At 55.6% G+C, this 27,323-nt stretch overlaps 12 protein-coding genes across 12 annotated transcripts; 8 read left to right on the forward strand and 4 right to left on the reverse strand.

Annotated features, from left to right (window-relative positions):
• Positions 1-56: 56 nt before the first annotated feature.
• BAUCODRAFT_43747 (uncharacterized protein) lies at positions 57-2,585 on the reverse strand (the record flags this gene model as incomplete). The annotated part of the gene is made up of 1 exon (XM_007681698.1): positions 57-2,585. A coding segment is annotated over one exon (2,529 nt), but the record flags the coding sequence as incomplete, so codon positions are not given.
• Positions 2,586-3,415: 830 nt separating this feature from the next.
• Positions 3,416-5,285, forward strand: BAUCODRAFT_37844 (uncharacterized protein). Its single transcript, XM_007681646.1, has one exon. It carries the CDS (start codon positions 3,669-3,671, stop codon positions 5,154-5,156), a length of 1,488 nt encoding a protein of 495 aa, XP_007679836.1. The 5' UTR covers positions 3,416-3,668; the 3' UTR covers positions 5,157-5,285.
• A 696-nt stretch (positions 5,286-5,981) lies between these two features.
• Positions 5,982-6,206, forward strand: BAUCODRAFT_125888 (uncharacterized protein; the record flags this gene model as incomplete). Its single annotated transcript, XM_007682015.1, has 1 exon — positions 5,982-6,206. The coding sequence occupies one exon, from the start codon at positions 5,982-5,984 to the stop codon at positions 6,204-6,206; it is 225 nt and encodes a 74-aa protein (XP_007680205.1).
• A 337-nt stretch (positions 6,207-6,543) lies between these two features.
• Positions 6,544-6,977, forward strand: BAUCODRAFT_37846 (uncharacterized protein). Its single transcript, XM_007681647.1, has 2 exons — positions 6,544-6,839; positions 6,892-6,977. The coding sequence occupies exons 1-2, from the start codon at positions 6,682-6,684 to the stop codon at positions 6,914-6,916; spliced, it is 183 nt and encodes a 60-aa protein (XP_007679837.1). The 5' UTR covers positions 6,544-6,681; the 3' UTR covers positions 6,917-6,977.
• Positions 6,978-7,027: 50 nt separating this feature from the next.
• Positions 7,028-7,313, forward strand: BAUCODRAFT_267071 (uncharacterized protein). Its single transcript, XM_007682016.1, has one exon. It carries the CDS (start codon positions 7,137-7,139, stop codon positions 7,296-7,298), a length of 162 nt encoding a protein of 53 aa, XP_007680206.1. The 5' UTR covers positions 7,028-7,136; the 3' UTR covers positions 7,299-7,313.
• On the reverse strand, positions 7,300-11,996 carry BAUCODRAFT_96356 (uncharacterized protein). The gene is made up of 4 exons (XM_007682017.1): positions 11,701-11,996; positions 11,177-11,633; positions 7,426-11,107; positions 7,300-7,371 (listed from the first exon to the last, which is right to left on the reverse strand). The coding sequence occupies exons 1-4, from the start codon at positions 11,707-11,709 to the stop codon at positions 7,329-7,331; spliced, it is 4,191 nt and encodes a 1,396-aa protein (XP_007680207.1). The 5' UTR covers positions 11,710-11,996; the 3' UTR covers positions 7,300-7,328.
• BAUCODRAFT_51220 (uncharacterized protein) lies at positions 11,992-13,189 on the forward strand (the record flags this gene model as incomplete). The annotated part of the gene is made up of 4 exons (XM_007681709.1): positions 11,992-12,012; positions 12,069-12,114; positions 12,174-12,391; positions 12,455-13,189. Coding segments are annotated over 4 exons (1,020 nt in total), but the record flags the coding sequence as incomplete, so codon positions are not given.
• Positions 13,190-13,433: 244 nt separating this feature from the next.
• On the reverse strand, positions 13,434-15,428 carry BAUCODRAFT_77162 (uncharacterized protein; the record flags this gene model as incomplete). The annotated part of the gene is made up of 2 exons (XM_007681758.1): positions 13,434-14,783; positions 14,922-15,428. The coding sequence occupies 2 exons, from the start codon at positions 15,426-15,428 to the stop codon at positions 13,434-13,436; spliced, it is 1,857 nt and encodes a 618-aa protein (XP_007679948.1).
• Positions 15,429-16,291: 863 nt separating this feature from the next.
• On the forward strand, positions 16,292-18,706 carry BAUCODRAFT_159657 (uncharacterized protein). Its single transcript, XM_007682018.1, has 2 exons — positions 16,292-18,053; positions 18,111-18,706. The coding sequence occupies exons 1-2, from the start codon at positions 16,460-16,462 to the stop codon at positions 18,491-18,493; spliced, it is 1,977 nt and encodes a 658-aa protein (XP_007680208.1). The 5' UTR covers positions 16,292-16,459; the 3' UTR covers positions 18,494-18,706.
• A 71-nt stretch (positions 18,707-18,777) lies between these two features.
• Positions 18,778-20,230, forward strand: BAUCODRAFT_37852 (uncharacterized protein). The gene is made up of 4 exons (XM_007681648.1): positions 18,778-18,982; positions 19,313-19,385; positions 19,442-19,729; positions 19,786-20,230. Exons 1-4 carry the CDS (start codon positions 18,952-18,954, stop codon positions 19,922-19,924), a joined length of 531 nt encoding a protein of 176 aa, XP_007679838.1. The 5' UTR covers positions 18,778-18,951; the 3' UTR covers positions 19,925-20,230.
• Positions 20,231-21,098: 868 nt separating this feature from the next.
• On the forward strand, positions 21,099-22,311 carry BAUCODRAFT_267286 (uncharacterized protein). The gene has a single exon (XM_007682019.1). It carries the CDS (start codon positions 21,500-21,502, stop codon positions 22,127-22,129), a length of 630 nt encoding a protein of 209 aa, XP_007680209.1. The 5' UTR covers positions 21,099-21,499; the 3' UTR covers positions 22,130-22,311.
• A 1,555-nt stretch (positions 22,312-23,866) lies between these two features.
• On the reverse strand, positions 23,867-26,533 carry BAUCODRAFT_77167 (uncharacterized protein; the record flags this gene model as incomplete). The annotated part of the gene is made up of 2 exons (XM_007681759.1): positions 23,867-25,992; positions 26,335-26,533. 2 exons carry the CDS (start codon positions 26,531-26,533, stop codon positions 23,867-23,869), a joined length of 2,325 nt encoding a protein of 774 aa, XP_007679949.1.
• Positions 26,534-27,323: the final 790 nt, after the last annotated feature.

Genomic DNA, 27,323 nt, shown 5'->3' on the forward strand with positions numbered 1-27,323 from the left:
TAGCCATGTGGCGGAGGATAAGGCTCCTGGTCACCCGCATCAATCGCACTAACCATGGCCGGGAGCTTATCACGAAGCCATCTAAGCGTCGCCTCCGTGCCCTTCTCCAAAACTCGATAACTCGGTACTCGGAAGGCGTTGCCGCCGACCTCAAGGTTTCGCAAGCCTTCATCCCACAGCAAACCGATCTGCGCCGGCAGCGCTTGGAGATCATTATTCGCCAGATTTACTGTATGCAGGCCGCGTATAGCGTCGGCGCTGACGGAAGTGAACTTGGCTTCGCCTGCAAGCAGCGTTTCAAGCGAAAGAAATACAGTACGCAGCTTCGGGACAGGTCCGGTCAAACGGTTTGCCGTGATGTCGAGTCTGGTCAATGCTGGCGCTGAAAGTTGGCTCATAAGTGGCTCAAGTGTTGTCAAGCCGCAGTGACTGACAGTCAGCTCCTGTAGCGCGGGCAGCTCCAGATCCGAGACTAGGTAGTCTGGGCCAAAAGTGTTGTGAGACACGTCCAAGATGCGAAGGTCTTGTGCAAGCCAAAGTGCAGGAGGAACAACCGTGAGCCTATTCGTGTTCACATGTAACTCCCATACCTCGTTGCTCTGCAGAAAGGAGCCTAGACCGTCGTTTATATCGTCGGACAGCACTTTGCCGGCAAGGTCTAGCACGTTACGAGCTTTCAGTGCCCACGAGAAGGCCTTCGAGGTCGCATCGGCACTCCCGCCGGCAGCTTCCACCGCACTTACCGCGCCATCTTCGACACTCTCAGGCTCAAGCTTGCCAATTAAGTCGTGCTTGATATCTGCAGCGCTCATGCTGAGGTACTTCTTCTCCCGGAGTGGGTTTGCTGCAAGGATCAGAGTCTGCAGGTTATCCATGCGAGCGAGCTCAGGGTCAAGCAGACGGAGCTCATTGCTCGTAAAATTGGCAGTCCGTAGACTGGGCAAGGTCACAAACCCTTCAGGGAGCTCTTGCATCTTGTTCTCGCCTGCAGCAATGGTGACGAGCTCTGTCCACCCCGCCACAGACGGCAGCGCTGTGAGGTGATTGTTGGTAACGTCCAGTGACTGCAACCGGGGCAAATCCAAAGCGTCCGAGAAAGTCAGAGCTGCCAACGAATTGTTGGCAACGCTCAGCGTACGCAATGTAGCGTGTGCGGAGCTGCAATCGGGTGGGAACAGTGAACCGATGAGAGCATTTCCACTGACATCCAGTTCAATTAGCGGAACCTGCTCAAGTGCATCCATGGGTACAGTGGTTAACTGGTTACTTGACACATGTAAGACCTTCAGCATCGAAAGCTCGCGCAGAGACTCCGGCAGTCCCAGCAGACGATTGCTTTGCAAATCCAAATGCTCGAGTTGCGAGAGCCGAGATACTGTAGCCGGTAGATGGCCAGATAGCTGATTATGCCCGAGACGGAGGTCTTTAAGTGTCGTAATCTGCACAATCACATTCAAGCAACTGTTCTCAAGCTTGTTGTGTGCCAAGCTAAGGGTTGTCAAGCGCTCCAAGCGTCGCAGGCCTACGGGCAATGACTGCAGTAAATTCCCATGCAAATCAAGCGTTTCTAGCCCGCCAAACGGGGAGTTTGCGTCGTCTTCAGCGGCAGCTCCGTCAGGGAAAACATCGTCTCCGAGACTTGCAAGCTCATTGTCAGCCGCCACCAACTTCGTCAGATCGATGACTTCGGCCCAGTTGATGTTCGCGTCCTCCAGCACTTTCGGGTCGTACATTCGCAACACTTCGTCCGGAATCTGCTGGAGATCTATGCCAGCAATGTTGAGTTTGCCGTCGGTCCAAGCAGTCCTAATGCGGTTACGCAGAATGTGCATGTTGTCTTCGTGTGCCTGATTGAAAGGGTCCGCATGACTGGATGCTTCAGAATGATCGAAATCAGCTTGTTGAGGGGAGTCGTGCTTGGCTTGCTGCTTCCGAGCTGCTGCCTTCGCCGCAGCGATCTGTTCGCGCAGGGCCGCAGACGAGCTTGGTGCTCCACCTTTGGAAGGGGTACTCGGCTTTTGAGACTTGATCGGTGTACGGTTTAGAGAAGGCCCCTTCGCGTCTGCACGCTCGAAGGCGCCTTCGAGGGTGGGTCTTGACCGTGGTGTCCGCGTTACCAAGGTGTTACTTCCATTTAGAGGCTTGCTGTTCGTCTGACCTCGAAGTGATGCTGCGGGCACAGTACCCTGCTTCATATGCGACGGCAGGTTAGGTACTGGTGGCACATCATCTCTACGTGCCTGCAGCTTCGCAGTGAACGAAGTACTCACACTTCTCCTCTGCGGAGTTGGAAGAGTAGCGCGGTGATCCACGGTTCTAGACGCAGGTTTCGCGCTAGCCGTGATTCTCTTAGCCGGCGACGCAACCTTCATCCGCTGAGAGAAATTGCCATCACTTGTGCCAGGCCTACTGTGCGAGCTGCCGTTTCTGGATAATGCAGACGCTGGCCTAGGGGGCAGGCCCCTCGGTGACTCTAAGTGTGAGAAGAAGCTTGATCTCCGGTTGGCCCTCGGCGTGGATGGCAGGTTCTGAAGGCTCTCGATGGTACGATCCGACAGTGATGGCCTGGACTTTGCACGTTCTCGAGGCCGGAAAGGTTCTGCGTCTGTGGTTTCTTGGTACTCTATCGGAGATATCTCGTCTCGAGAACCTTGCCGGGAGGCAGCGCGGAAATCATCTAGTGAGCCAAGCTGGTCATGGTTCTCTTCTTCCTCGCTACGAAGTGCCTTCGCAGCGGTCACGAGTGGCAACTTCGGCTCGTTTCCGCGAGACAAAGGCCTGGTTGCAGGCGCTCGTGCATTACTCGGTGGCCTGATGGTAGGCTTCGGAACTGCTACAACCGACTGCCGTACACCATTCGCAGCCTTTGGCATCGCGACTTCCCTCGGGCTAGGAGACGAGGTTCGAGTGAATAGAGCGGTCGATGCACGCTTTTGCAACTTAGGGGTTGCAGCAGTCGGGTTGTAGTTCTCGGGTATCTCAGGCGCCTTAGACAGCAAGACCTGCGAGGACTTTGTCCGCAGAGTCGGGAGGCGAGAGGGTTTAGGAAGCCCTCCACATGGCCTGGGTAGACCAGAAGGCCTGCTTGCCGTAGGCGGATCCATTACAAAGTTTTGGTGACAGACTCCTCCAGCTGTACGTTCAATCAGGATACATGATCACCCGGTAATAACAGCGCGAACAGCATGTCCGCCTGAGGTCTACCTAAGGTTACGCGAGTCCTTTGTTCTTCGTTAATTTTGACGTTCTGTCAGGAGATGCAGACTTGCCCATTTTGTCGAGCGTTCCATTCAAGCTTTCACTAGGGCAAACAATGTTGATCTCCGTTGTGAGGGTCCACGAATAGAGTTACCGTTGCCGAGCCGCAACGCACGACCCGACGACCTGCCACACACACTAACATTACCAACCTCTCCGACTGACAGTATTGACGCCGTGGTTGGTATAACTTAGCATTGAGTGTTGACAAGAAAGGCTCAAGCACGAAGATTGCCTTCCGCACATCCCCCGAAGTTCTGGTGCGGCGTAGAATCATAAGCAAGGGCGAAGGCAGGACGCTAAAGCCGACGAGGGTCCCAACCCCAAGCAACAGCGCAAGGTTGATTGTAAGGGAGAGCCTCCTTGACACACTGTTGTACCTTTACCAGGTGTCAGGCATCTGTGCCCGAATGGCTGAGCAAGATGGATTTCTGGACTCCTTCCTGCCGTCAGAGCCTACAACCCCTCAGCCTGCACATACCACGATACCGATTGGTCTGACCGAGGCGGTATCGAAAGTGCAGACAGACAGAGTAGAAAATGCTTTGAGCAGTAGAACACCCCCACCAACAACGCAGCAAGCTTCGTTACAGCGGAAGGCCCGGACACCGACTCCAACCGTATCGCACATGTCAACGCCGCCGCCCACCATCGGCACAATGGGCCAGTCGCAAAGAACACGCGTGACTGGAGCATTTGCACCAACTATGTCATCCGAAGAGCTTGCGGTAGCATCGGCGGAGGAGTTGCGCCAGAAAGTCGGCGAACTGCAAGCGGCTTTACACGACGCCAAGATGACCGCTGCGCACCACAAGCTTCAGTACAGGATGTTAGCTCAGGAGAGTGCAGCCATCATCGAACGTATGACGGTCGAAGCTCGCATGACACAGCACGAGAACGAGGTCATCCACAACGCAGAACAAGCGAGAGTGGCAGCGACCCCAATCCAGCCGTCACCACTCCAGGAAGGCATGATCCCGGTACAAAAGGACCTCTATCAACGGATGTGTGTTGAGATCCAACAACTTTCGGATGCGAATCGCCAGTGGTCTAGGGAGCATTCTGCACAGGATAAGGTCATAGCTCGCCAAGAGGGCGAAATTGCGAGCTTAAGCGACAAGGTGACGCTTATGCGGGAGCGCATCCGCGAGAATCGAGAGCATCTCAACAAAGTGCGCAGCCGGGCAGAAGGAGACGCACGTATCGACACCACGCCTCGTTCCGTATACGGCACACCGCATCGCTCACAGGGCCTCGAAGTGCTGCTGCAGGCCTCGGAGATGACAAACCCAGAGTTGCGATCCAGAAGAGGCCACGGCAAGCATGAAGGTGGCATCTCCAGCGTACCTACTACTCCAGCACGCACGCAGAAGCACGGCAATTATGCCATGTATCAGACACCCTCCGGCCGTCAGGCCCCAATGAAGGTTCCATCAACAGCGCCTATGCCTCGTACAAGCGCCATGCGTACGCCGGGTGGAGATATGTATGCACAGCCGGCCCTCCCCAGCACACAAGCAGGAGTATCTGAGGACGAAGGCACGGTATCCGCAACAGACCGTGACGATGACAGCGAGGCCGAAACAGACATTCTCGAAATGGAGGTTACTGACGAGGTGACGGAGAGTCAAGCATCGCGTGCGGCCTCGCAGATGCTGCGCTCAAGCCAGGAGCAGCAGGCGAAGCGGGACAGCTTCAAGGGCAGTGGAATGCTTGCTCAAAACAATGCGAGCGGTCTGAAGCAGACAAGACTCTTCGGTGCGGTCAGGAAGGCTAACGTGGAGAGAGTCTTTGCAGGCCCAGATGCACCGCCACCGGCGAAGAGACAGCGGACGGGGGAGGCGAGTCCGGACAACAGCACTGCCGTGGGTTTAGGGATTGCGGGCTTAAGGTCTTAGGATTTGTTTAAGCAAGCAACACGGATCGGCGGCGGCCTCAGTCTTGATAGAGCTTGTTCGTTCATGAATAGCAACGAGGTTATAATATGCCTTCGTCGCAATGTGTTCCGCGCCGTCTGTTCGTGCCATCCGCTCCTGATTCATGCTTTTACTAGCAGACCTGCTACGTATGCTAAGACTTTGCTTGATACGATGTATCTGGGACTCTGTCGTGCATAGGACGCAGTATTGTTATCTGCTGTCGAGAACCAAGACACCGCCCGGAGCCATCCGGAAGCGTTGAAGTGTTATAGTTGCGGCTGTCTGAACTGCCACCGCACTGTCATGACCTGCAAAAGCCAACAATCGCAACGCGCGAGATATTTCTTCTCCATCAGCTAACCGGCCATTATAACAGCACTGTTGGATATGCATCCGCTGAGCAACAGGACACGCGTGGTGGGACGCACAGTCACGCACGGATCGTTCAAGATGAAAGGAGCACGAAGGGTTAAAGCAGTATGCTAGGGTCAAGCCATCGAGGAGTCGTTCAGCACCCCAAGCTGGTGAAGCTCGTACCCTATGTGCATCTATTATAGTACCCTCCCTTGGGACCAACGGACGCACTAGTGGCGCGAAGGAGCGGACCAACAAAGTCCACTTCGAAGCATACATCCATGGTTGGCAGGTCGTTCTTGGCGTCATTCCCTTGCTCTAGGGCTATTACAAACCGGTGAGCGTAGCATCTCCACTCGCTTCCTCCTCGACCCCTGGCGTCTACAGCCATGGTCTTCGTAGTCTGCCGTTCACGTTTGCAGGCCTGATCCGAAGCCTCAACGATAGCAAATGAGTTCCGACAACAAGAGCCAACCCTTACTGTACATGGCAGGCAACAGGGACAACAACGCGCCGGAAGTTGCGTACGAAGCTCCTATTCTATCGGAGCGCAACCCGGAAAGCATGCAGAGCGTGTACCCGACCGACCATAAACCGGCACCTTACTACTCCGACCAGCCAGTTCAGCCACCCCAGCCTACGGTCCAGCACGAACAGCAGACAGGAAGACCATGAGCAACCTGGCATTGGATCCTGGGTGCGGTTGTAGCAGCATTGATTGGCCTGGGAGTAGGCATAGGCATTGGCTACGCCGCTGCAGGCAGTAGCACTAGCTATAAGAATCACTCGTCATCATCAACGTAAGCTTCAAGGAGACCCTGTGCGTACAAGCTCACCGTTAACTTATCAACATAGGTGTCCACCAAGTCGAACGGTGACCGTATCTATCAACGGGACTTCAACGGCCACAGCAACGGCCTCGGCAGTCACAAGTGGCACGACTGGTCTAGCGGCCTTTAGCTGCAACGGCAGCGCGCCAGATGATACCTACACGTCCACGGCCAACCCTTCCAAGTCGTACCAATTCACCGAGGAGTGCTACGCCGACTATCCTGGCGGCGGAGCGACTAGCAACGGCACAGGGAAAGTCACAGATCTGTAAGTGGCGCTCTTATTGAAGTAACCCCACGCGGGATGATGCGCGCTGACAATGATCTCCCAACATAGAGCGGCAAAGACTGTCTACTCTTTCTTCAGTTGCATGGACCAATGTGCCATCTACAATCGGAATCCGAACGGGGGCCCGCTCTGCCTTGCTGTGACGTACGACGCAAATCTGACGGTGACCGTGGATGCGCATGCCGGCAACTGTTGGTTGAAGTCAGCACGGGGCGCAAGAGTTGGTGGCGATGCTTCGCACGATTACTATGCCAGTGCCTATCTGACATCGCAGCCGTTCAACTAGACTTTCATATTTTGCAGACGCGCCTGGTCTCCGTTCTCGTACCACAGCGTCGTTCTCTGAGCGTGATATTTTCCCATGTCCTCACTACTCATACATGCCTGTAATGTGCGTGACCATCAGCATGGCATGCATCCAGTGTCGTACGAAATCATACAGTCCCCAGGCTTCCAACCACCTAGACAGCCGGCGCAGTACCGGGAATGGGGAACCGCGCCGCAGATGCGGATTGGCTTCAGCGTGTACCACGCGCTGTCCGGTCGACGGTATGCCTGGATCGTCTTCCGTACAGTTGCCACCTGCCGCTTCCGTGCCATAACCCTGGGTGTTGCTGCTCTAGCAAAACCACCAGTGCTGCGGAATAATATGCCCAATCGAACGACATCTTTATGCTCTCATCTCGCAGCAATAGCCGCCTCCCATTTCTGCCGTTCTTGCCTGGTTCTGAAATCAGCATGAAAACCGATAAAGGCATAGGACGAAGTGGCATACTTATCAAAATGCAGCAGCTCGCCTAACACAGGCACGAACTGCATCTGATGTTTCTTCTCCTGACCCAAGAACTGCAGCAGCACCGTACGGAGATACTTCATGTCCACCGCGTCTTTCGCGCTCCCAACTCCAGCCATGGCCACAGGCGCACCGTCAGCCGTCCTCGACGGTGCAGGCGAGGTCACGCGCGGCGACTCCAGGGAGGAGCGCGACGATTGTATGCTTCCCTGTCGAAGCTTGTGCGTGGTCTGCAATGTCCGCAGCTCTTCGGACATGGCTCGGCTGGACTTCTGCAGCTTATCCAGTCGAGTCTGGCGCTCCTCAACCTCCCTTCTCAGCTCAGCCTTCTCGCGCTCCAGACTTCCAGACTGTCGCTCACTGTCATCAAGCGCATCGCGGAGCTGCGCCATGGCCGACCTGACTTCCGCTAGCTCTTCCTGCGCCTGCACGGCGCGCTTCTCCAGCTCTTCTTGCTTCTCCTTGAAGCTTCGCTCACGACGTTCGGCATCGTCTTTCGCGTCCTTCGCTGAAGCGGCCTCCCGCTCCGCCTCCCTTACCCTCGTTTTTAGGTCTTCGAGCTCCCGTGCCTTCCGCCTCGCAACGGCGCTGGCCTCATCCTCGGCTCGGTCTCTCTCCTCAATGGCCAAACTCATCTGCTCCCGCATCTCCTTGACGCGGCTTTCAGCGCGACTTTCAGCATCGGCAAGCAACCGCCGCATAGTTTCGCCTTCACGACTACGCTCTGAAAGCGAGCGATGAGCGTCCGCTAGCTCTTCCTCCAGATTCTCGTTGCGCTCGCGGACCTCTCGCATCTGTGTGACTAGCTCGCGATTTTGTTCGCGATGGCTGTCCATCATGCTCTGTGCGCTTTGTTGCTGGGCACCTTTGAGCTGCAGCTCCTCGCGTAGCTTGTTGGCTTCGTCGCGGAGCTTGTTGACTTCTTTCTCCAGTTGGTCGAGACTGCTCTTCGACTGCCTCAAGCTTTGCTCGGCCTTCTGGAGGTCGGCTTGTATCCTGTCTCGAGTCTCAGCCGCCTCGTCGCGCTTACTCTGGCTCTGCTCGAGGTCTTTGCGCGCGTTCTCGTAAGACTCTTCGAGTGCTTTGCTACGTTCATCGCTGCTCTTCGCTTGCTCTCGAAGCTTAGTAATCTCACCGTCTTTCATAGCACTTTGTGACTTGTACTCTGCAATCTCGGACCGTAAATCCTTCTCCTTTGCTTCGAGCCTTCTGAGACTGCCACTCGCTTTCTCCAAGTCGGCCTTCACAACCTTCAGCTCTGCGGACTCCTCCCTGAGCCTCTTCAGATCCGGCTGCAATTTGTTGAGATGTTCGCGCAGATCCGTCAGATCCTTAAACCGCGTCTGCGCAAGGTTGTTGGCCGCTGCCAGATCCTTTTCCAGCTCGGCGGCCTTCGACTTCAGCTCTTCGAAGTCGGCGCTGAGGGACTTGTGCTTTGCATCGTGCTCAGCGCCGCTAGCACCGTGCTTCGCTTTCAGCTCCTCAACCTCCTTCTCCGATGCCTCCTTCGCGAGCTGCAATGACTCCTTCTCGTTTTCTGCGGCGCTGAGTTGTTCTTTCAACGACGTAAGCTCCTCGGAAGAGGGCGCGGCAGAGATCGACCGCTTCAGCTCCACCGCCTCCTTCTCCAGCGTCTTGCATCTCGCTGCCAGATAGCCTCGCTGAGCTTCTGCATCCTTGAGCGTTTTCTGCTTCCCATCGCTCTCCGCCTGCAACTCCTCGTACTCCTCCCTCAAGCGCTCTTTCTCCTCTCTCACAGTCTTCAATTGATGCATGGCGTCCGTCGCCTGAGATCCCGTCTCGGTCAGTCCCTCCCTCAAAGTTTCGATCTCCTCTCTCAGGTCTTCTTCCCCTTTCAACTTCGCCGCGATCCGGTCAATAGCGGCCTCCTTCTCCGTGATTGCGCGCTTCAGCCGCTCGATCTCCTCATCCCTCTCCATCACCAGTCGTCTATGGTCCCGGATCGTCTGATCTTGCACTTCCAGCATATGTTCGTGATGTTTAATGACCTCGTCACGCTCATCATCCCTTGCATCGTCCTCATGCCGCGCCTTATCGATAGAGCGCTTCACGAAAGCCAACATAAGCTCACGCTCAGCGCCTTCACGATTCAGTAGTTCCTTCGCCTTCTCCGGCTCCGCAATAAGCTCGTCAATAGACGGGCCGGGACCGGGAGCTAGTGAGTCGCTCGATGTATCACCAGGAGCCTTCTTCTTCTTGTTGGACTTCTTCTTCTTCGCCTTCTTCTTCGCTTCGCCGCCTACTTCAGCCTCACCGCCGTCTATCGATGGCGTGCTAACCTCCGTCACTTGAGTCGAAGCCTCGGTCACCTCTGTCGTTTCCGACGCACCACGAGATCTCGAGCTGGGCGTGCTGCTCTCTTCCGTGGGAGTCTCAGGTCTCTTACCCTCTTCCTTCTCCGGTGTCTCGCACTTGCCACAGTTGATGATCATCTGGTAAGCCGCGTCTCTGTCGTCGATAGCGCGCTTGAGCTGGCTTCGCAAGCTTGCTACGGCAGCTTCATGGCCTTTCTTACTTTCTGCTAGTCGGCGTGCTTCGTCACGCTCGTTCTCCGCCTCTACCATCTTCTTCTTGTAGCTTTCCGCTGCTGCTTCTTGGCCACGTAACGACTCGACGAGGGCAGCGCGGCTCGTTGCCTCGGACTCTAGCCTATTAATTTCTAGCTGGAGATCGTTCATCTGACCCTGTGCTTTCTTCTTATCGTCATCCGCCTGCTTGGCTTGGTCTCTGAGCATGTTGACGGTATTGCGCAAGGCCTCCAAACCCTTCTCCTCCCGCTGTGCGTAGACGCCTTTTTTCAAGTTCTCCGCGTGCGCCTGCTGGTACTTCTTGAGATTCTCCTCAGCCAAGGCAGCCTTCTCTTGCAGCTCCTTACCCTGTTCATCGAGGTTCTCCTTGTACTGCTTGAGCCTGTCCTGCAGGTGTACCACCTCGCTCTCCGTTTGTGCAAGCAGTGCGGCCGCTTCTGACTCCTGCTCTTGCGCCTCTTCACGAGCACGAGCGGCTTCTTCAAGTTTCGCCTTCGTCTCTTGCAGCTCCGCTTGTACGCCTGCGAGGTCTCGCTCCTTGACGCCGACCTTGTTGCGCATAGCGTCGAGGTCAAGCTGCGCCGAATCGAAACCTTGGCGCAAGGTCGCGTTTTCCGTGGACAGCTCATTGATGTACGCTTGTTGTTCCTCGATCTCGTGCTCACGCTGCTTCAGCTTGACCTCTACGTCTCTCTGCTGCTCTGCTTCGTACGAAAAGAACTCGTCCTCTCCGCCTGGTGCGCTCTTCGCGGAGTCGTCTTGAAGCGCGCCAAGCGGGTCAAGGCTCGATCTGCTCTCTGCTGCATTGTTTGCTACCGCCGCACGCTGTTCGCGCAAGCCAGCTGCTTCGTCGAATGCATCCTTAGCTTTCTTCTCCGCCTCGTCGAGCTTTTCTTTCAACTCATCGCGCTCTTTGAGAAGATCCGTGCGTTCGCCAGACAATCTCTTTAGCTCGTCCAAGACCATGTCACTTTGCTGTTTCCGCTGGTTGAGAAACTCCACCAGTGCGCTGGGCTCGGCGATCGAAGTAAGCGGCGTGCTCTCCCTTAGCATTGCTTCGAAGGGTTCAATTGCGGAGACGCGCGCGTGCGCTGTTCGGTAGTTTCGGAGTAGATCTGGGCAAGCGGTACCAGCTTAGCTTCGCGACCGAAAAGAGCTCGGTTCACCATGAGTCGTATACGTACCTTGATACTTGGTCGTAAGCGTCTCCAGTCTTGCCAACTTCTTCCGTACCTCCAATGGCAGCTCGTCATCCTCCGCCTTCTCCTTACCTTTGCTGCTCGGAGCTGCAGCATCTTGACCGTCGATCTTCTCACCTCCATCACGTTGCGCAGCTTCCGCCGGCTCAGCACTCTCCTTTGCAGGTCGGGGCGTAGGCGCCCTTGAGAGGTCTGAAGCCTCATCACCAATCACAAACTCCTCCGGATCCGGGCCTTTACCTGAGACAGCTGCATCAGCACCTTCCGGCGCCCTCAACCTGCTGCCCGCTCTCTGCGCCGGTGAGCCAGTACGCGCACTGCTCCTCCTAGGTCCGGCATTGCTTGCTGTTCTCTTCGGCGACTGTGAGGTTTTCGCTTGCTTCGCCTGCTCTTCGGCTATCTTCCCATCGAGGAAGTTGTCAAGGTTGAACCCCTTGAGGCGCTGCACACGACCATAGTGTTACTGGAACATGTCTCGGCAATCGAGCATAGATATGTAGAGCACTTACGTTGAACATAGCTGCGGTATCCTGCCCATAAGAGGCCCGCTCACCATCATAACACCTCTCGGACTCCTCCAGATGTCTACCAACCGTTCGCGATACAGACAGGGTAAGAAGTAGATCTCGGGCATGGCTGGAAAGCACATGCAGTCACCCCGTCCAGTAGCTGTACCATACCTACTTGCGGCTTAGCGCCATCTCAAAGTGATAGCCGTCCCGTTCACGAGCCGCATCGGTTTTGATGTGGAGGGTGGAGAGGGTGACCATGCGATATTTCACCTCGTACATCACTCCAAAATGCCTACAGAGCTAGAAGAGGTGGGCGCAAGGTTGTGGATGGACGGAAATTTCGTTACTGATCAGACTACGGGCAGCTCGTCGAGTTCCTCCATCATGGCAACACCCAGATTCGAGGCATCGGTATCGTTGAAGGCAACTTATTTACAATACATGACCACTTGCTAACAATTCGATCATAGCGGCTGAGAATCTTGTTCCCTACTCAACTGCACAGCCTTCGCTCTTCAAGCGCAACCAGTTCGAGCCGGTCAAAGATCTCAAGCTGTTGCTGAAGGACTATCAACCCATAGCCAAATATGCACTCACGATCCTTATCAACATCTCAGAGGATGGCGAGGTCCGCGGGACCCTCGTCGATGACGATGTGTTTCTGGAAGCTCTGCTGCGACGGATGACCGTATGTTAGTCGCCCAACCTCTTGCCACCCTCGCTTAGAGTCTGCAACTGACTGCTGCCCCAGGATTCAACGGAGCCAAATGCAGACGAACAGTGCATGCTGCTTGCAAACCTGGCTAAAGCTCCATCAATCACCAAGATTCTAAGTCTCAAGCGTGACATCCCCCAACCGCTCTCAACTTCACCTTTAGCTGTCGATCAACTCCTCGACTGCTTTGTCAAGGGCGCGTCGGGAAGCTATAACAAACACGCCAACTATGACTACCTCTCCTATCTCTTCGCAGATCTCGCCAAACATCCCGAAGGCCAAAGGCACTTCCTAACGCCCGACTCAGAGTCCATTATACCCTTGTCTAAGCTGATAGTCTTTACCGAACACGCATCCACAATCCGACGCCGGGGTGTAGCCAACACCATCAAGAACGTTGCTTTCTCCATCGAAGATCACGACCGTCTACTTGTTAACTCGGCAGAAGGGATCGCACTCTTGCCCTACCTTCTCCTGCCCTTGATGGGAAGCGAGGAGTACGACGACGAAGACACGGAGGGCATGCTCGATGAATGCCAGCTTCTGCCTCCCGACAAGGAACGGGAGAAGCAAGCCGACATCATCGGCACGCATCTGGAAACGTTGCTGCTGCTGACGACAACTAAGAACGGCAGGCGGAGGCTGAGAGATGTGAAAGTGTACCCAATCGTTCGCGAACTGCATATGCATGTTGACGATGAGAGTGTGCAGGAGGGGTGTGATCGGTTGGTGCAGGTATTGATGCGAGGGGAGGAGGATGACGCCGCTGATGCTGCGCCGAAAGTGGAGGAGATTCAGGAGGACGATGATGAAAACCAAATTGTTGAGGTGCTGTGAGCATACTTAAGACTGCTGACTGTACAGCTGTCATTTGCAACGGACTATAGAGCATTCGTTGTCGATGGGTTGCGACAAGTTGGACGACCTGCAACACCGTGCAGGTTCTTCCTACATCAAGCACTCAGCCATGCAGTCCTCTACCACACGAGCCTCAACAGCATATACACATCGGTTGTCAATCATCGCCCAGCACAGCCTCGGCCGCACCAGTAGCGGTACGTTCGGCGTCCGCATCCGCCTTCTTCCTCTTCACTTCTTCCAGGTAGGCTTTCGCGCGGTCACCGGAGATCTCACTCACGTTCGCCTTCTGCACCTTCCCATTGCCATTCGCTTTCCCGAATCGGCCACCAAGCGCTGGAAATGCTTCGTTGTCTGCGAGGTTGAGAGGTTGTGAAGGCGGTGCGGTCGGACGTAGGCCATTCGAGTGGTTTCGCTTGTTCTGCCCGACGGTCCCCTTGTTGTGAAGCTTCATGGCGTCCAGCTTCTGGGTGATGTCGTGCACGCTGCCGTTCACAGCGTTGTCGCTGTGCGTGGCTTTGTTGTCACTTGCTGCCCGAGAGTCCTCAGGTATCTCGGACTCCACGAGCGCATCGAGCAGATGCCCGTCGGGGGGATCTTGCCCGTGACCGACAGCCAACAGTATCCTCCTCGCTCGCCTGAACTCATCCCTGATAGCCACAATACCTTGATGCGTTACCGTCCTTGCAACATTATGACTGAGCTCGAATGGATCTTCGATGCAGAACAGGTACCGATGCTGGACCTTCTTGCCCTCTCCCTCCTCCGTGATAGCCTTGACCCAGCCTTTCTCTGCTTTTCCAAGCAAGCCACCAGGACTGCGCAGGGAGAGCACATCCTGCATCCACTGAAAACGAGGTCCGTACCCTTGGGAGGAGTAGTACTCGAAGAAACCAAGCAAAAGTGAGCCAAGTGACTCCCGATTCTGAGAAAGCTGGCCGTTGCGGACGGCGCCTAGAATCTCATCTTCGTTGCGCCAGAAGTCGACGATCCAACCATCTACTTCAGTGGTGGACGCTCCAGGAGGTGTGCAGGAGCGGTTCGGTCGCCAAGGTGCCTGCAGGTTTGGTAGCACCGGGGGTTGCGCAACGTTCACAAGATAGTGCAGCACCATCATCACGTAGCCGTAGCTTGACAGGGTCCCACTATATGAGCTGTTGATCTTCCGCCGCTTGGCCCACGACTTGACGAACAAAACCATCGGCCTGACACGCTGGTCACAGAGCGAGTAGCACCGCAAGAGCTGCGTGTTGTGGAGACCGAGAGGATTGAAGAAGTTGATGTCGCTTTGTATACCTATACCGCTCTTGGGGAAGTCGAGAAGGCCTGCCTTGCGTTCTCTAGTCCATGGTTTTGGGTTCCCAGAACGGTGAGGTCTAGCAGGGAGCTGTTTCGTAGCCTGCCCATTAATGCTGACCGGCGCGTCCTGATTGCCGCCATCTGCCCCTGCAGGTAGTAATGCCGTGTACTTTTCCACGCTTGGTTTGCTGGTCCTTTCGGTCTGAGGCTTAACGTTTTCAGCGTGAAAGCTCTGCTGTGCTGACACCTCGACTTCTGCGAGCCGAGCACTCTCCACGTCGCTATCCAGTTGCGATGCTGAACCGCCAGGTGGACGTACTTCTGTGCTAGTAGTATTCAGCGCCACTTTGTGGTCCGCTTTCGCATCATCTGCTCCAGCGGTCGGTGATTCTTCCTCCACCGCATCTTCCTCTGCATGCAGGTGGGGATACTTCTCGTCAATAGGCAGTGCATCCCACTTCTCTCGCTCTTCGCGAAGCTTGTCAAGCAGACCTTCATCTGGTTTCTCGCAGATTTTAATGATGGGAACCCGCGTCCTGGTCAGTAAGCGTGCTCCATAGCCAAGCTGCAGTAGCCGCTTTTCGAGCAGTCTGGGCAGGTCGTCTTCGAGGAGGGAGAAGCATGCAGTGTATGGAGTCCCATCCTGTAACACTACTACAAGATCCATGTCCGACCCTGCATTTGCGAAACCGCTTCTGAAGCTGCCAAAAGACTCGAGTGACACCCGTGGCAGGCGTTCTGGCTCGTTGTCGCAGAGTTCAATTATAACCTTCTCCAGGCTATGTCGGAAGGCTTCCTTCTCTGCCCTCTCGCTTTCGCCCATCATGACAGATGGAACCTCAGACGAGGCCATGTTCTCGAGGTGATTGGCCTGACGATTCCGCAGATCCATCGTGTTCACAGGCGGACCTTGAAAGCCATGCGGATTGAAAAGCTGCCTTTCCGATTGCTGCTGTCTCTGATAATAGCCCGCTACCTGGCCGCCGCGATGAAACGCATTCGGATCCATTGGTGGCTGACCGTTGTTACCCATGGGACGATGGCCGGTATCTGAATAGCCGTTTACGGATTGATTGGCTTGCGCTCTGCGCTGCCTCTGGCTGGGCCTCTGAGACGGTGGGGGTGGACGGCCATGATCTCCGTTAGGTGGAGGAGCGCCACGTCGCCCGTAGCCTTGCGCATTAACAACATGCGGATGGTTGTTTTGAGATGGTCGGTTGGCTGGGTATCGGGGTAGGGGCTGTCCGTTGTTCTGGGATGGCTGCCCAATCGCCTGTGGCGGTGGTAGACGAACAGTCGGTCGGCCGGAAAGCCTCTCGTCCTGTGGAGTTGGCGTTGCTCCATTGATGACCATGCGTCGGAACTGGTCTTCAAAGCTCTCGGATGGCAAAGGATTCTCGCCCGCCATGATCGCAGGATGAGAGTCTTTGCCTAATCCGGAAGCTACGCTGAGGCGGCTTTTGCCATCATCATGGAACCCCTCAACCTTTGTTGATGGCTGTATGGCAAGTCTTGAACATAGCACCCACCGGTCTGATATGCCAGCACTTGCTGTTTTCCTAGTCACACTAGCCGAATTATTCGTATTCCAGCACCGATGAGCAGTCGTCCGCTTGCTGCAGGTGCATTTACTAGCGTTGTTTGCGGAGCTCGGCCCGGTCCCCCAGCGCAATACTCCACGCATATGGAGCACAAGCCATCATTCTTCAGCACCTATTCAATTCACATCCACCCACCTTGCGTCCAAACCCTTACGTCCTTGCCAGTAACCTACACCGTTCATAACTCGACGCACTGTATCCCTCTGCCAGCGACAGCACCTGTTCTCGCCGTAAAGCACTTCACAGAACCCACGTCGACGAACAGTCCCAGGCAACCCTCACAATGGCAGCGTCGCCAGCGAAGGCGACAGCGCCGGTGACGCGCAGAAAGCCGCCAGTCAACATATTCAATACAAAGACAAAGAAGAAACCCGTTGGCAAGCCACTACCGGCGCAAACGTACACTGCAGGCGGACAGATACCTGCCAGTGGGACGCAAGCTCTTGCGCCACAAGTACCTCTAGCACAGGCAAGCGCAAATGGAGTGCAACCAGTACCTTCGTCTGAGGATGGTCCTAAGCTCTACGAGGAGTATCCAATATTGATTTCGAAGAGCGAGCTCATGCGGGGTCTACACCTGCACGGCTTCAAGCTACAGAGCAGGGTGGACAGCCGAGGTCAACTGGAAAGGGTCAACCCGTACGATGAGGCGCAATTTCAGCGGCCGGTGAAGCTCTATCGCCGGCGACCACAGGACAAGCCCACCGCAACTGAGCAGTCTAACGTGGCCTCGGATGTAGACGACAGAGACCGCGAGCAGCGAGAAGCTAAACGCGCAGAACGGCAGGCAGAGAGAGAAGCCAACCAGCTGCTGATTGCGCCCACCGGCGACAATGGGAAGAAGCCTGTTAAGAAGAAACAGCAGAAGAAAGTGGAGGACGTGTTCTACGACGAGACGAACCTCAAGAACCAGGAGCGGTCGCAGTTAAGATACGAAGAGGCACGGCCGTGGCATCTCGAGGACTTCGAAGGCAAGAACAAGTGGGTTGCTTCGTTCGAGAAACCACTCATGAATCGGCACATTCTCTTTGAACTCAGTGAAAATGGATTCACCATGGTGCCGGTCGAGAAGTGGTACCGCATGTCTGCGACTGATCGTGTCAAGCTCCTGTCGGATGACAAAGTCGAAAAGTTGATGGCAGCCAAACACCGACCCGCCAAATGGTTTCGGAACGAGCAAGAAGCTGCCGAAGACGCAAGAAGAGAAGCGATCAAGGCAAAGCAGGAGAAGATGAGACAGGCTCAGAGGCATCGCCAACGAGATGAATACCCGTCAGGCGAAGGTATCAAGGAGGAGTACACAGCGGACGTTGACGAGATCGACTTCGACATGAACGATGAGTTTGCCGATGACGACGAGGGCTTCATCTTCGGCGAGCAGAACGACGAGGATGCCAAAGAGACGGAGAAAAAGCTGCGTGCTGAACAGCGCACCGCCAATTTACCGGATGCGACTATTAAAGATGCGGACGAGATCAACTGGATTGATGAGGAGCGGGAGGAGAAGGAGGCTGAGGCTGAGGAGCGGAAGAGGCAGAAGCGTATTCGGAAGCAGCTACGAAAGAAGGAATATCGAGCCGAGTACGACTCAGATGATGAGCGCAATCAGTTCGAATCGTCCAGTGATGATGAAGACTCGGAGGAGGAGCGCGAGCGGCTGGAAGAAGAGCGTAAGAAGGAGGAGGCGCAGAAAGCGGCGCAGAATGGCGACAAGTCTGGTACCTCTTCGCGGGGCAACAATACGCCAAATGGTCGTCAAGAGAAGAGGCTGAAGCGCGATGCCGAATTGTCGGAGCTGAGTGGCAACGAGTCCAGCCGCAAGAAAACCAAGCTCAATGGCACGGTCACCGCACCAAACGGCGCGCGTTCATTGTCACGTAAGCTCATCGTATTTTCAGTCTGTTGACACACTTGAACTGACCTGAATACCATAGCCGACGGAGCAGCCGCCAGACGCATCCCCTCCGGCTACGGCTCCGGCAGTGACACCGACACTTCGCGTGCCGGCCGTCCACGACCGAAACATAACACCAGTCCGCCTGGCTCTCCGCATGACGGCACCCCGAACAGATCGCCAGCTGGCTCACCGACAGGTAGTCGCGCCGGCAGCCCTGGTGCCCCGCCAGCGCCTGGTCCGTTCCCAACACTGGACGAAGTCAAGGCTGCGGTGCCAGATGAGGGAATCACGATCCCCGAGCTAATTGTTAAGTTCAAGCCACGTTTGGCGGGCAAGGCTCAAGACTTCATTGCCATGGTCAAGCAGGTTGGGAAGCAGGATCCGAAGACTAAGGGCAGGATTGTGCCGAAGAGGGATTAGGAGTGCCCGCCTGCACATGCGAGCAGAAGGACTCATGTGGATGCAGCTGGTTCCACGTGTAGCCAGGACGTGCGCCGGTCAAAATCTTGTCTTCTTCATCACCTTTCTCAGTCTACAGGTTCGCTTGTACTTGTATGGCTTGAAGACATCTGAACACTTTGTGTTATGTAAGCCTCTATCTCTCTCCAGACTTTTGGCGGTCCCTCCATGTGGAGTTAGTCGCAGCACCCCTGTCTTGTTGTCGGAGCGGCGGCAGCCGCTTTGGCGCAACCTCACGCAGCCCAGCTTGATCCATCAGCTTCATTTCACTTTCCTACACCTCCACCCTCGAGTCTTCCAACATTGTTGAAGCTTCGGAAGAATCGCCATTGTCACGCGATATCGTTGCGACTCTCTAAAATTACGTACCGTTGTCATCTGCATCAGCGCACCACGTCGCGTCTGCAACCGCATCAACCATGCCCGAGGAGATTAAGGAAGGCGACCAGGGTGAGTCTAGCATGTCTCTTATCAGTCGCGTTGATGCGCTGCGATCCCCGGATTCCAACTTGAGCTTATGCGACAACGCGACCGAGACGCGCGCTCGTAATTACAGCGCGAAATGCGCCCTGCGATATCTGGTGCCAACGACGCGCTGTCGTCCTCTCAGCAATGGCCAATGCCGATGACTGCGCGGGGAGCAACATAGTATCGCGAAGCAAGCGCAAACCGCGGAAGTGCTGCTTGTTCGTGCAAATTTGGACCTTATAGACGTGTCGAAACGCGACTTATGCGCGTTCAATTTACCGATATAGTACACTTGCTAATAGGATGGAACAGTCAGCTGGCAGTGGAGCGGTGGCCGCCCAGGCGGTGAAGCAGCCGAAGTCAAGGAGCAAGGGGAGATGAAAATGTACGTCTACATTGAATCTGACTTTACTCCTCAGACTGTTTGCTGAAAGCATGCAGTACTACCAAGAAAGGCAACGAGGTCAAGAAAAACGCCGACCCAGAGAACCCAGCCGTCAAGATCAAGCGCAGCGGCCAAGACGTGGTGAAGAAGGCTTCCGAGCTCGACGTCGAAGAATCAAGCGGCAAGAAGGACGGCGGCGACGGCAAGACTGACGAGAAGGATGAGCCGAACGGTGAGAAGGAAGATGAGGAGAAGGAAGCACAGGCTGGCGACAAGCGCAAGGCTGACGACAAGGAGGCTGAGGAGCCCAAGGAGAACGGCGAGAAGGCACCACCAAAGAAGAAGTGAGTATTTGTACTGAGTGCGGTCAACAGTGCAAAGTGTCTGACTTGTGATGTAGGGGCCGACCAGCGAAGAAGGAAGCCAACGGCGACAAGGCTCCTAAGGCTAAGGCTGAGCCGAAGAAGAAGCGTGAGCCGAAGAAGGCTGCGACGGAGTCCGGCGAGCCACGTCGGTCTGGTCGGCACGCCTCGAAGTAGAGGCTTCAACCGTAGCCTAGCCCTATGCGTGAGCAGGCATTTCCAGTGTCTTAGCAAGTGGCGCAGCGAGTATCCGCGGCTTCGGAGAAGCTCTCTGCGGAGGGTTACCGAAGCGCGTGCGCATTTATCGGAAGGTAGGAGGACTGCGAGGTTCGCAGGTGGGTGTGCTTGTCTCGAACGGGTGAATGTGTGCACTGGGACTGTACAGTAGCATTGGATTTGGGGAGTTCTATGCAGTTTATGTCATGACTGACTATGGACATGTCCGTAGCAGAATTTCCTATACACCCTACCACTGAGTAAAAGTTGCTGGTCACCATGTTCGGCCTGTACATGCTTCGCAAGGGCTCACGGGGCAGTGATATGCCGTTGGTCAACACATGGCTGCCGTTTCACCCGAAGATATTGCCGGGTATGGCGACTAGGTCCCCAGCGAGCTGCCTGAAGTGGCCGAACATGCTGTTGTGAAGCCGACGGACAGCTAATAACTGCACTGTATGGGTACGCTCGCCACGCAGTTGGCGCGCCGGCCGTGCTTGGAGGTGAGCATAGAACAGCGTTTGTCGCGCCGCCAGTGAAATATGATTCATCCTCCGATCAAAGTCACGTGTCAACAAAGAGCTGAAATTGGCGACGGCGGGCTGACACGCCTGCCACACTATCGAGCAAGTATCGAACCATTGCGCGACGTTGCTATGACGCCAGCTTAAAGCAGTGAGAATCGCCGTTGGCGGTCTGTTGCACAATGCTGTGGGGTTGGATGGTAAGGAGGTTGGCGATGTCAGCGGTTGGGCCGGCAAGGTGAGGTCAAAATCGTGTTCGTCATGAACATTTCGCCTCTTGGACGAAAGTCAGATTATCGACACGCCAGAGGCGTAGGCAGACGCAGTGGAGTGCTGGAATTAGTCCGTATCGAATCGTCCAGTTACGCTGAAGGGGAGCGATCAACAGTATGCAGGCCGCTTCTTGTACGTTATGTGATCAGTAACACGGTGGAACCGCTGTACACGCAACACTCTGTTGGTTGAAGGATCACCGTCGACATTCGTGTTTTTGTTCGGCCAGAGCAAGCTTCCAGCCCACAACCGAGGGAACATTCAACGGCGGCTAGCAAGCTGCAGCCGCCTCTGTGAGCTGGTTGAAAGAAGGCACTCCGCCCAACGTGCCGCAGGTTTTTTTTTGGAAGCTGCTGAAGGTTCTTGAGCATTCAATGCCACCTGACAACATCATGCAGAGGATTGTTTGCAACGCTCTGGCTCTGGTTCAGAAGCGCCCTGGGCTTAACTTATTACCTTGTTGAACCGTGGAGCATTGTTGTTGCAGTAGCTGCCTAGGAGTCGCGCAGTAACTCTCGGGTCACTGACCCTCGCTGCCTTGCATTGACGACCGGCAACGCCATGCGCAGTCAAAGACGCTGTTTCCATCGCATCACAACGCCCAGCTTTGCGAAGCATCAGGCTTCCAGCCACCGACTGCTCTGCACAACAAGCGTCCTGGAAGCACAAACACTACCGACGGCAATAGGTTGTGCGCACAGTAGCAGGATTGGTAGCCCAGCAAACCACGGCGGTGGCTATGCGCAGAACCGAAACCGTGCACAGCATATATTGTGTTCCGCCTGCGGTGTCCGAGAGGCCTTCCGTCTTCGTAGCAACACCTTTCAGGCCACACAGGTCCTCCTACCCGCTCAGTCAATATTCTTCGCATGAACCTGAGGTCCCACTAGCACATCGAGGTGGGTTCAGTCAACGATGCAAAACTTCGCCATACTCTTCCACTTCCACGCGGCTTTCAGAAGCACCAGCCTTTCCGACAGTCAACTTTCCTGCCAGGATCCAAGAACATTCCATCTCCAACACGGACGTCAACATTCCTGTGCAACGCCTGGAGGCCATGATCTACGAATGCACCTACAGCACTGCAGCCCTCGATCTCGACGTCAGAAGCTTCACCACCACGAGCAATGCCTCAAGTGGCACCAAAATCAACAGACGAGTTCGGCGGCGTGATACAGTGCAACTGCATCAACGAGAGCCATCCGGCCCGCAATGGTCCGCTTGCGATCGATGCTTCCGGGCTCACAGTGCGCCACACAAACGGCGACACCACGCACTTGCACTTAGTACCCTGAGCAGCGTCAGTTTCTCATACTGCGCCGTTGCCAACACGCCGAAGACGGGCGTCCTCGGTTCTACCTTCGACTAAATGGCAAATTAATCAAATCTCGACCGTCACCAGCACCTTCCCAAATTCGCCCGGGAACAAGACAGCCGTATCACTCTACACCAAGGCTACGGTGACACACACGTGGTTGATCCCCGAGGCAAGTACGACACCGAGCAGGTTGAGTAGCAGCGGAAGTGCAGCATCGAGCAGCCTTTCGTCCAGTGTTCTCGACGCGTCCGGGCAAACTCGGCCCACCGCCGCTTCCGCTGCGTCGGTGGCCGGTGTGCTTGCGTTGGCGGGCTTTGATGGCAGCTTTGGAGGGAAGTCGCCACGACGAAATCTTGATCTGGGAGGGGGTGGTGCTCCGGGGCGTAGTGTTGGTTCAGCTTCTAGCTGTGTTATTCACACAAGGTGGGGACGGCGTGGCGGGTATCCCGCAACGCCAACACACGGTAGGTTGGCAAAACATCTGAGAGCATGATCTAAACGTTCCGAAAGAAGCGGAGACGGGGACGAAGTTTTAAAAACACGGAACCGTTGGTGTTGCAAGTGAAGAGAGTTCGATAGTATGAGGTGTATAACGTCGATCTCCAGTCCTCGGCGGCGCAAACTCCGAGCAGATTGACGACAGAGTCGATTGATGCTCATCAGCGTTGCGGAGCACTTACCGCAACCATGTCAGGCAATGTTGATTTTGAGTCTCAGCTACTATGTGACAACAACACGCAGGCCGCTCTTGGAATTGGCACACTTTAGCCTTCGCCCTCACCATCTGCTTTCGCCAAGGCGCCACTGACATCCGAGAAGGTTCATGCCAACCGCGCCTCTGCACCTCTTCAATGCAGCGTGCCGATCTTCGTTCTCGAAACAGCACTTTGACATGCTCCCGCGGGAATCGGCATACGATCTGGAGTGATGAACCAAGAACGAAGTCAAGCTCTCCGACACTGGCTCGTGCCCACGACAGTACATAACTTTCGACCACCCCATCTCTGATGATGTAGTGCCTATCGGTGGACGAAACTGGACCTTTGGACGAATATCAAGCCAGCAAGAACCTCAACACAACACCCGAAGCTAAAATGATGCGCTCTTTCTCACTCGCAGTCTGCCTCCTAGCGGCCATAGTCACAGCCGCACCACTACCCTCTCCAGCCGCAGCCGCAATTATACCAAGACAGTCTGCAGCCTCCGGCGCCACCACAACAGACGGCGGAAGTCTGCTGCCAGACCTCTACGGTGGCTCTGCGGCTTCGGGCAGTGCGGGCGACTCGAGCAGCTCAAGCACAAGCGAGTGCAGTAGGCAATCCACCAAACTCGGCCCCAAATTGATGTGACCGTGCTGAATCATCGACCTAGATCTCCTCACGTGCACTTCCGGAGCCTCAGGTGCAAGCGATGGGAACACATCCAGCAGCTCAAGTTCGGGCAATATCATCGACCTCGGATCATAGCACGCTCGAGTCTGGTGGAGGCATGGAGACGTCAAGCTTTTCAATCCGCGAAAGGGTGCAGTTTTATTACTACCACAACGACCTTTGTGTGTCGTGAACACTTTCCGACGCCCCTAAAATCCCACGTGCACGCTCACTCAGCGCCAAGGCCATGCAGTCGTCCCGCCGTATAACCCATAGAAGTGCCGCCCAACGTAGATTGTAGCATAATTGAAGCGAGTGTACATGATATTGCACAGTGAATGTTCTCTGGGTGCAGAAATGTGTTTGCGCCTTGTCTTTTTGACAAACACCTGGTCGCATAGTCTGCGAAGTCCTGCAACTAGATGTCGTCCAGCATTCCGGTATTGAAATCACCGTCCGCACTGGCGCCGTTAGCACTCGCGGGCTCCACACCGCTCATACGGTCGCCTCCTTGGCCATTTCCGAACGTCTTCGCTGCTGCGCCGTTCTCGGTACCATCCATGACGACATCCCTATCAGCAAACTGCTGCTCTAGTGTACTCTCATCAACGAAAGTGAAGCCCTTGAACTGATTCTGCATCGTCGGGCTGAGCGGCGTACTATCCTGCCCAATCCCGCTGGCCAGCGCGGCGGCTCTCGCGTTCAAGCTCGCATTATCGCCGGCCCCGAGTGCGTTTGTGAACTCCGGGTCGAAATTGCTCGTGTCCGTCTCACTCTTGAGTTTGGGCTTGAAAGGCGGCTGGGTCAGCTTCTTGCTCAGCGCATCCCATTCCACATCGCGGAAGAAGGGGTGCGCCATCAGCTCCTCCGCATCGCCCCTAGCGCCCAGCCGATGTTGCGGGTTGCGGTTCAATAGGCCCTTGACAAAGTTGCGTCCCTCCTGGCTCAGCGCATCCCGTGGGAAGCGAACCTTACCGAATGCGATATTCTTATACATCTGTTGCGTATCTTCGGCGTAGAAGGGAGACCAGCCACAGCACATCTCGAACACGAGCACCCCCAGCGACCAGAAGTCGACCATCTTCGTGTAGCCCGTCTCGTCCAGGAGAACTTCCGGGGCCAGGTACTCGGTAGTGCCACAGAAGGTGTTCGTGGTGTCGTCATTTGAAAGATTCGCTTTCGACAGTCCGAAGTCGCAGAGGGCGATGTGGCCATTGGCGTCGAGAAGGATGTTCTCCGGCTTCAAGTCGCGATAGACGATGTTGTGTTGGTGGAGGTGGCGCAGAGCGAGGATCAGCTCAGCGATGTAAAACTTCGCACGCTCTTCAACGAAGCGGCCTTCCTTTTGGAGGTGCCAAAACAGCTCACCGCCGGACATGTAGTCGGTCACGAGGTACAAGTCGGCAGCGGTCTGGAACGAGAACTTCAGACCGACGATGAAAGGCGACTCTGTTGTAGCCGTCCGCACTAGAATATTACGCTCGCCGATGGTGTGCTGGATCTCTTTCTTCTGCACAATGACCTTCTTCGAGAGCACTTTCATGGCGTATATGCGCTTGGTGTCCTTTTTCCGGACTTGGAACACTTGCCCGAACGTGCCCTTGCCGATGAGCTTCAGAATCTGAAAGTCGTCAGGTCCAAAGGACTTCTTGCCCGTGGCGTGGAAGGCGATCTTGAGACGAAGTTCACCAGTAATGGTGCTCGTCTCGCCTTCTCTAGGACTCAGCTTATACCAGCCCTCATGTTGATGTTGGTAGTCGTCCAGGTTCAGGGGTAGCCGGACATGGCCCAGGAAAGCCTCATTGTTCGAACGGTCGTACACCGAAACGTCAACCTCACTGTTCTCGCCAACAACATCAAAAGTCGCAGTGTGTCTCCATACGGGGTCTGTCGTCTCTGTATGATCCGGCTTCGATGCGCCACGTCGCAGAGCCGCAATATTCGTCTGGCTTGTTTGTCGCCTGCCCAGGCTGGGAATAGCCATCGGCGTGCCCTGACCGCTACCCATCCTCTTCATCGCGACGCCTCTTGCAAGGTTGTCCTCCTGCGCAGGCGCCGAGTTTTCACTCGTATCCATTTCATCTTCTTCGGGCCCGCCAGATATGTCCTCATTGAGCTGGAAGATGCAGACCACATACGGCTCAATGCTGGGCCGCAGACCCCTGCCTTCGTCGACGATGATCTCCAACTGGCCCTTCAGCTGGCCGATTGTCGTTGCGCCGTGTGAATTACCGGAGCTCGAGCGGCTCGACTTCTCCGCTCTTGGAGCGTGCCGGCCATCTTCGCCTCTTCTGCTTTCATGCGAACCGGAGCGAGGTGTGAGAGGAGGCGTATTCTGCTCGCGCCCAGCGCCCTCAGTTAGCACACGGTTTCCCTTGTCTGCAGAACGACGCGAAGAACGACGTGCAATGGACGGCTCCGGAGGGACAGGAACGGAAGCATCAGAGGCAGGATTTGAAATGTGCGCGGAGACCTCGGGCTTGGAGACAGCGGTAGACAGCGTGTGCCGACGCAGCGGAGATGGCACGGTACTCGCAGTGCTCCCTTTCCGCGCCTGCCATGACCGCTTGCGCGTGGGCGGCTGCGTCGAGCTGTCTTCCCGAGTTCTCTCTTTGCCCATGGCGACGAAGGAAGATGAGCTGGAAAGAGGTGGCGTAGGGTAGGACTGATTCGGCGGGTCCATAGGGTGGATCTTTTCGTGTGGTAACAGCGGTGGCGAAGCGAACGACTCCGGCGTCGCCGACAACGGAGAGTTCGGAGCAGTAGGAAGCTGCGCCGGACCTGCCATCGTCGGCTTGGGCGCGCTGTCGATGGCGGGTTCCTTCTGGCTGTGGTCACGCTCCTCTTCCAATGGCGCAAGTGCGGGGTTGGATGAAGATGTAGAACTCTTGCTCAGTGTACGAGTCAAGGTGTCACGAACCTGTGAAAAGTAGCTATTGACTAGACTGGGCAGTCGCTTGTCATTAGGGTCGGGACGTGGTGTTGCGATGCCTGTAGGTGGAGTTGACGCGCCAGAGCCGATGTGGTCGTGGTCTTCGTCGTGGTGCGCTTTGCTGTGAGGATGAAGAAGATTAGCGTTCGCCATGATTTGTCACCCGGGCCATGGGCAGCAAGACGAGAAGCGTATCGAATCGAAGATGTCTAAGCTGAACTATAAACAGACGCTGTGATGTGCAGAGATTTGGTGTAACAGTACGAAAAGTCAGGTACACGTCCAGGTCAGGTGGGTTGATCGCTCGGACCGATGGATGGCCGATGCCACAGGGAAGATGCATGACAGCATTTTCTTGCTTGGGTCCCACCAATTCGATTGCAGAGATTCGGAAAGCTTGTTGAAGGCCAAGCGCAGGTACGCGAATGTTTCGAGTCGAGTGTGCATTTTGCTTTGGGCTGAGCGCCGGGTGAGTCTCAGGCCGGTGGCAATGTTCGCTGTTGTGCGCAATCATGTGGCGGTGCGCTGTCGGCGAGAGCGAGTGACGAACCGCACAAACGCAACCCTTGGGTTTGCTGACCATTGGCCGAAAGATGTGAAATATTGACAAACTCAAGAGTAAACTTACCCATGCATCATGGCCTGTCGTAGTAGGTCGGCTGCTGTATGCGGGTTAATGTGGTGGTTGTTGTGAGAGGCCGTAGCCATGTTTGCACTGGTCACTGGCCGGTTGAGCCAGCTTCGTGAGACCGGGCGTGCTTTCACTGGACTTGCCGGCGGTGAAGGTCCCGGCTCTGCGACGCCTACGAGCGTGCTGAGCGTCGGTACTGCAGACGCGGATTTGGTCGATACATGCCCTGGTCGTCGTGGTCCGCGTTTTTGGCCGTCCTCTGCATGCGCCGGTGAAGATGGTCGTTTTCGGTCAGCCTCCCGCAGGTAGTCC

The sequence above is a fragment of the Baudoinia panamericana genome (genome assembly GCF_000338955.1).
Source record: "Baudoinia panamericana UAMH 10762 unplaced genomic scaffold BAUCOscaffold_12, whole genome shotgun sequence".
Lineage (NCBI taxonomy): Eukaryota > Fungi > Ascomycota > Dothideomycetes > Mycosphaerellales > Teratosphaeriaceae > Baudoinia > Baudoinia panamericana.

Excerpts from the sequence above, each read along its gene's own strand:
- BAUCODRAFT_267286 (XM_007682019.1), top strand. The coding sequence starts at position 21,500 with ATGCGCAGAACCGAAACCGTGCACAGCATATATTGTGTTCCGCCTGCG.
- BAUCODRAFT_37852 (XM_007681648.1), top strand. The coding sequence starts at position 18,952 with ATGCCCGAGGAGATTAAGGAAGGCGACCAGG. Across the intron at positions 18,983-19,312 it reads GATTAAGGAAGGCGACCAGG|TCAGCTGGCAGTGGAGCGGT; the intron begins GTGAGTCTAGCA and ends AGGATGGAACAG. Across the intron at positions 19,730-19,785 it reads AAGGCACCACCAAAGAAGAA|GGGCCGACCAGCGAAGAAGG; the intron begins GTGAGTATTTGT and ends CTTGTGATGTAG.
- BAUCODRAFT_159657 (XM_007682018.1), top strand. The coding sequence starts at position 16,460 with ATGGCAGCGTCGCCAGCGAAGGCGACAGCGCCGGTGACGCGCAGAAAG. Across the intron at positions 18,054-18,110 it reads CGGCGCGCGTTCATTGTCAC|CCGACGGAGCAGCCGCCAGA; the intron begins GTAAGCTCATCG and ends TGAATACCATAG.
- BAUCODRAFT_37844 (XM_007681646.1), top strand. The coding sequence starts at position 3,669 with ATGGCTGAGCAAGATGGATTTCTGGACTCCTTCCTGCCGTCAGAGCCT.
- BAUCODRAFT_96356 (XM_007682017.1), bottom strand. Across the intron at positions 11,108-11,176 it reads GCTTACGACCAAGTATCAAG|ATCTACTCCGAAACTACCGA; the intron begins GTACGTATACGA and ends CCGCTTGCCCAG. Across the intron at positions 7,372-7,425 it reads GAGCTGCTGCATTTTGATAA|GCAAGAACGGCAGAAATGGG; the intron begins GTATGCCACTTC and ends TTTCAGAACCAG.
- BAUCODRAFT_267071 (XM_007682016.1), top strand. The coding sequence starts at position 7,137 with ATGGGGAACCGCGCCGCAGATGCGGATTGGCTTCAGCGTGTACCACGC.
- BAUCODRAFT_37846 (XM_007681647.1), top strand. The coding sequence starts at position 6,682 with ATGATCTCCCAACATAGAGCGGCAAAGACTGTCTACTCTTTCTTCAGT. Across the intron at positions 6,840-6,891 it reads GTGGATGCGCATGCCGGCAA|GATTACTATGCCAGTGCCTA; the intron begins CTGTTGGTTGAA and ends GATGCTTCGCAC.